This window comes from Grammomys surdaster, unplaced genomic scaffold, assembly GCF_004785775.1.
Source record: "Grammomys surdaster isolate TR1022 unplaced genomic scaffold, NIH_TR_1.0 309778, whole genome shotgun sequence".
In the NCBI taxonomy this organism is placed as follows: Eukaryota; Metazoa; Chordata; class Mammalia; order Rodentia; family Muridae; genus Grammomys; species Grammomys surdaster.
In genome coordinates this window covers 1-6,801 of record NW_021626024.1, presented here as the reverse complement: position 1 = coordinate 6,801, position 6,801 = coordinate 1, and the positions used below count along the sequence as shown (strand labels likewise).

The 6,801-nt window shown below is 44.2% G+C and overlaps 1 protein-coding gene across 1 annotated transcript; it reads right to left on the bottom strand.

The window, feature by feature from the left end:
- Positions 1-345: 345 nt before the first annotated feature.
- On the bottom strand, positions 346-6,798 carry LOC114616214 (pyrethroid hydrolase Ces2a-like; the record flags this gene model as incomplete). The annotated part of the gene is made up of 11 exons (XM_028761731.1): positions 346-750; positions 1,152-1,224; positions 1,635-1,772; positions 2,162-2,306; positions 2,542-2,622; positions 2,723-2,863; positions 3,138-3,236; positions 4,376-4,634; positions 4,716-4,849; positions 5,583-5,721; positions 6,635-6,798. Coding segments are annotated over 11 exons (1,560 nt in total), but the record flags the coding sequence as incomplete, so codon positions are not given.
- Positions 6,799-6,801: the final 3 nt, after the last annotated feature.

Genomic DNA, 6,801 nt, shown 5'->3' with positions numbered 1-6,801 from the left:
GAAGGAAGGAAGGAAGGAAGGAAGGAAGGAAGGAAGGAAGGAAGGGAGGAAGGAAGGATTGAAGGAAGGAAGGAAGGAAGGAAGAATTGAAGGAAGGAAGGAACTAAGGAAGTAAGGAAGGAACTAAGGAAGTAAGTAAGGAAGGAAGGAACTAAGGAAGGAAGGAAGGGAGAGGAGGAGTGAGGGTAGAGGAGGAAGAAGGAAGAAGAAAGGGAGGAAAGAAGGGAGGATAGAAGGAAGGAAGGAAGGAAGGAAGGAAGGAAGGAAGGAAGGAAGGAAGGAAGGAGGAGCCTAGTCCAGTGAAGTGTTAAAGAAGATGGGGGTACTTTGGGGCTCACACATCCACACTGTTTTGAGAGCTTTTATTAACTCTCATGAAAGTTTGTCCACAATGATAAGAAATAACACACAGAGTGGTTTTCATACATGTCTGAAAGAGCAAATGTCCAATTTAGAAATGCTTATGTTCTTGTTGAATCAAATGATTATAGATCAATGGACTTTGTAACTTCAGAATTACCCCATCTGCTTTCAACATCACACACCTTTCCTTACATAGGACACTACAGCTCTGCATGCTTGTCCTGAGAACTCTTTAGCTCCTGGATCTTCTGGGGCAGAGTCTTGGTCCAGAACTGCAGCCTTCTGGCCTTCAGGGCTCGGCCCACAGCAGGCTGGGTGTTCAGCTGCAGATACTGCTCATCTTGGTCAAACACAGGCCAGTAGGGTAGACCCTCACTGTTGGGGTTTCTGTGGATATACCATCCAGCAAGGAAGAGTGAAGGTCTCTCCCTCAAACCTGATGCTCATATTTGGTGAAAGCAGTGGATAAGTAGACCAAGGGCCTCAGGGAACAGATGGTCTGGTGTACTGATATAGATACAAGTGTTACCACCAGTGTCTAATGCATGTGTAGTAAGGACAGATGGCTAGTTTTGTGTTTCCCTCTCAGAGGTCAAATATAAAGGACAATACAGCAATGGTGTGACTCACCCACCTAGTCTCTGGGATGAAAAGTAAATGACAGCTAGAAATTATCTGCCTAAGTGTACCCTGGATAAATACTATCATGTAATTAAGGACCCATACATGCTAATGGTGCACTCATTAGACCCAGGTGCAACGAGTTTGATAATGGGAAGTACTCTCACCCATTTCTTGCAAAGTTGGCCCAGTACTTCATCATCCTCCTTTTTAACACCTCTTCCTCCTTAGTGAGGTCAACTGCAGACAGAAGGAGAACCAAGTGCTAGCATCCTCATGCAGGTGCCAAGTCATGGTCTCCTACATAAACAACAGCCCGAGGGCAAACCCTAGGCCTGGTTTATACCCTCTTCCCTCCCACTCAGAATACAGGACTGATCAAAAGCACTACTTGATGTTTCTCAATTTCATTTCTACAGAGGTGTGCTCTCATTCCTTCTAGTGCAAGCCAAACTAGGAAGGGTTTATATTCTAACTCTAGAATATTTTAAGGGGAGTAATATGTGGATTTTTTTTAAATCTCAGATATGTGGAACACTTCTCCTGTCCTTTAAAAGACTCTCAATTTCCCAATTGGTCAGAGAGCTCAATAATCCCTCAGGAATTCATCTGATGCTCTATTTAGCTCTAGGAAAGCATAAAAGACTCACAATTCATGCCACACAGATAGGAGCCAAAGATAAACAGAATGTCATCACCATGGTCTGCCTTCACATAGGATGGCCTGACATGCTTGATGAAGCTGGGCAGATGCTGGAACTCATAGAAGTACACAGGAGCATGGGAACCTGGAAGGGAGGACACATGTTGACTTGATTTATCATATGGAACTTATCTGCCTAATCTTTGGTGAGAAGAAACCTTGCTCTATAGTTATCTGGAATCACAGTTTAGTGGTGAGATCCAGACTGGGTAACTAGACACAGGAAACTTTTGTTAAACAGAGACCCTGGCATTCCCAGCTGAGTAGATGATAAGACAGTGAGGCTAAGTAACATGATTCCTCTTCTAGCTTTAGATAGTATGCCAGCCTTTACACTAGACACAAATATTTAGTCAGGGAAAGCTGCCTGCCATAAGAGACCTAACCAAGACATAGGCTTGAATATTGCAGAGCTTACCTGGGTCCCACAGATCTGAGGACTCCCTTACTTACTCTAGCCCCAGATATACTCACGCTGGAAATGTGCCACTTGGAGAGCAGGAACCACAAACATGAAATCCTCCAGCATCTCTTTGAATTGTGTTTGGAGGATCTCTTGGTCCTCAGTGTCCCCCATGTACTCTTCCATTAACAGTTCAGTACATTCTGGTGGCAGCATCTACACCAGGAGGAATCAGGAAGAATGGGTCTACGGGTAAAGTTAGAAGCTTTGAATGATCCTGCATAGTAACACCCACACACACAGACACACACACCCACACATACATACACACATGAAAACACAGAGGGGGTGAAGAGTAGGGGTAGGGGACAGGGGAAGGGCAAATGAAGAGACATCTAGGAAAATATACTGGAACCCTTTCTATCACCACAAGAGTCAAGGTATCTCTCACCATCTGTGCTGCAGCGCTCTTCAGACCAGCTGGCAGGTTCTCTCTGGTGATCTTCTCTATGATATGGTCAAGGGCAATCAACTAGGAGACAAAGGATAGTCGTAAGTATTGGAGGTATCTCTGAGTTCTGAGTACCTACCATTTGAATTTATGTTCTCAGGGGCTTAGAACTAGGTCTCACCTTGGGGACTCCCCAGCCACATTCATCTTCGGTGATACCAATGATACTGGGGACAGGATGAAAATCTTTAGAGGCCAACAGCTCCAGAGGATGCTTGGGTAAGAACTTCCCATCCACCACACCAGGTATCATATTGAAGACCTACACAGCATTGATGGTCAGCGCTGAAGATCAATCATATAAATATTCTAATGCCCATGACTATCCACCGCAATTCCCTATATCCTATCTCATCCCAGGGTTCTACACACACTCTAGGAGAAACTTGACATTATAATTAGCTTGTCTTTTTCTTTTTGCACATTGTACTGAAAGGATACCAAATCATGAAGTTGAGTTAGCACATTTGAGTAGTAAGTAATGGCAATTCCACATTCTGTTCATCAAGTCCTCCAAAAGACACAATTCTCCCTACCTGGTTAATAGCCAGAATCTCTTGTTTACTCTTTGCTCGCAGGCAGTGTATCAGGCCTTCTGAGTCTGGGGACTCACATCCAGATAGGTTGACTACTGTCTGTAAATAGAACAGATAATTGTTAACTCATCCCAACTAGTAGGGTTCAGAGTTTCTGTGATTCTCCTAGAAGTTATTACCCCTAAATACCACATCCTAGTGTTTGTTATGTATGAACAGAGGAAGTGGAAGTTTTCACATTTTCTGTTGCTCAGAGGTGACAGCTGAGAAAGAGTATTCTACCTGCATATTCTTTTGTTATTACTTTGGTGTCTGTGTGTGTGTGTGTATGTGTGTGTGTCTGTGTGTGTGTGTGTGTGTGTGTGTGTGTGAGTGTGTCTGTGTGTCTGTGTGTGTTACTCATGGGTAACAATAGGTTTGCTGTAGCACATTTTGCCCATGAAGGTCAGAGAACAGTCTCAGCTGTTACATGTCATGATATCCCTTGTTTTCATTTGACTACACCAGCTGATCTGGCCTATCACCTCCCAGGAGTCTTCTGCCTTCGTTTTCTGTACTGCCATAGGAACACTGGAGTTTCTGACACTTATTGTCACCATCAACTTTGTATGGGTTCAGTGGACTTAAACTTGGAACATCACACTTGCACAGCAAATATTTGTACCAGTTGGCCTTTTCCATCAATTCATGTGTTCTTATTAGATTTCTTTTTCTCAACTCAACACAAACCATGATCTTCTGGAAAGAGGGATTTCCTCTATCAGATTGGTCCATAGGAAAATCTGAGCATTTTCCTGAGAAATGACTGATGCAGAAGAGCCCACCTCACTGTGGGCAGTGGCACCCATGAGCAGCTGTTCTGGGTTGCATAAGAGGGCAATCTAAGGAAACCATGGGTAACAAATCAGTAAGCATGTTGCTCTTTTGCCTCTGATTAAGTTCTGGCCTCCAGGTACATGCCTGAGTGCCTACTTTCCTCAATATAGGTCATACCATGTGAGCTGAAAGAAACCTTTCACTCCCCAAGGAGCTTTTGGTATTCATCTTTATCACAATGATAAGAAACCAACTAGGAATCCATGCATAAGTGTTTTTGCCAATGACAGAAGCCACTGGATAGGAATTTGCAGTCATATAGCATTCTAAGCATACATAAAATTGACTTAACTGAACACCAGATCTCCAGAGGCAGTGACTAAGATAGAATTTTAGTGGCTGCTGTTCTTGAGGGAACTTACCTTGTAGACCTCCTCAGAAGTGTCAGAAATGAGTCCAGGAAGCAGGGCCACTCCACTCTGCATAATGGCTCCATGAAAGAGTCCTTGGGACATTGGAGACACAACATGGGATGACACACTTGTGCCACCTGCTGATCCACCAAATATAGTGACCCTGTCACGGTTGCCTCCAAAGTAAGCGATATTTTTCTGCACCCAGCGTAGGGCTGCCACTTGATCCAGGTATCCCCAGTTGCCTCTGGCATGCTGGTCTCCAGTGCTGAGAAGTAGCAGGAAGAAGAATTGCATGGCTGCCCATGTACTACTTATTGCCCATTATCCAGTCCAGTCACAGACTTACCTGAAGAACCCAAGGATACCCAAGCGATACTGGATGGAGACAACTACTATTTCCTCAGTAGCTGCCAGTGTGGATGCATCAGAAAAAGAAGCCCATCCTAGAACCAGTGCACCACCGTGGATCCACACCATCACCTGGAGACAGCAACTCAGATGCCAGGAGGCCCACACATATCCCAAGCTCATCTACACTGCCCACTAGGTTATCATCTGCTTTACTTTGTGCAGATCGACCCACAAACAGATCTACTCAGGATCTCAGGAAATGAGCCACGGATGACATGCTTTAGGCCTGTGAGCATGTTTCCATTCCTGCTTTCCTAATAGAAAAATCTCAACATAGATTAGACTCCAGATCTACATTAAAGTCATTGTTACTCTCAGATCCATCTAAGTAGAACAAAAAGTGGAGTGTCTTCCTAAGTGACTTTGCTGGTTGCTAATCAGAATGGGCTTCAGATCCCACTGGCAGAGATAACTTGGAGCTAGAAATTTGAGTGATGTCAATAGTTAGCCATTGTGCACCATCCTGAGTTGATGTCCCAAATTGATAGAATTCCTGGTTTAATCTAGTACCTAGACCATCCTACCTCTCAGAGCCCCAGGACTCTCTCTCTCTCTCTCTCTCTCTCTCTCTCTCTCTCTCTCTCTCTCTCACACACACACACACACACACACACACACACACACACACATATACACACATGTTTAAGCAGCTCAGCATAGGCTGACATGACCATCTTGAACACAATAATGTAATACTACTAATCAGGATCCATATCACAGTAGGGCTCAGAATTATTTTGTTCCCTCCCATCCTCCACAGAAATAAATGACCTGTTCCCAATGGCCATAGACTGACACTCACAGGCAGGTTAGAGCCCTCATGGGCATAGGCTGGTGTGTAGATGTTGAGATACAGGCAGTCTTCAGACATAGGAATGGGGCGCATGGTCAGCTTGATCTCCTTCGTACCCTCATAATTCATCATATCAGTCTGCAGACACCTAGTGAAAATGGAAGGCAGGAATTCCAAGGTATGTGGTGGTCAAATCTATATCTTAGTCTGAATTTTCTCTTAGAAACCCACAGTTGCTGCTTTCCATGATGGCTTGCTAACATGATTCTTCTCTAAAGTCCCTACCACAGTAAAGGCCACCAGTCCTGTGCAAATGGAAATAGAGACAAATTTTTTCATGGAGGCCTCACCATACATTGTAATATTATGGGAGACTACTTTATGGACACTTCTGACAGCTTCACTGAAAATTATATGCTTTCTGTTGCAATATTCAATCCTTCTGTATATAAAATTTAAATCTTGGCATGGTGGTTCGATTTGATTGTTGTCTTGACCTGGGAATCACCTGGGAAAGGTATCTTACTAAGAGATTGTCTTGATCCTGTTGGGAGATCAGCATGCCAGTGGAAAGTTATCTTGATAATGTTCTTTGCAATAGGAATAGCTGCCTATGGGAGGAGGCACAATTCCCTAGGAAGGGGCTGCTGGACTGTATAAGAATGATGAAGGTAAGTGAAGGTTAGTTGGACTTTTTGTGACCTTTAAACTCTGTTCTTCATTATGGATGTGATGCAATCAGCTTTCTTAAAATTCCACTTCAGTGATTTTCCACCTGTGGTTGATTATATGCTTGAACTGTCAGCCATAATAAAATCTGTCTTCATTTATTTCCTATCTAAGGATATGTTAACACAGCAACAGAAATAAAACATGGTGCCAAGCTCTGACCCAGCAGGCTGGAACCCTTTTTCTACAGTAATCCTTAGCACATTTGTCAGAAACAAGCATGGGAGATGCCCCTCAGCACAGGCAGAAAACTGCTATAGAGCTCAGGTGGAGAAAGCACTTTACTGTGGCCTAAAGCACAGGCCTGAAGTCCCCTAGGTCCCAGAACTTACATGGCAGGCTCTGAGGTTCCATCCCTCACACCACTCCATGGCTCAGGGTCCTCAGGAGGTGCAAAACGCAGTGGTCCTACAGGAGGCTTAGCAAAGGGAATTCCCAGGAAGGTATGGACACCAGCTTTAGTGTCTTTCACGTGGACAAAGCTGCCTCTCACCTGGCC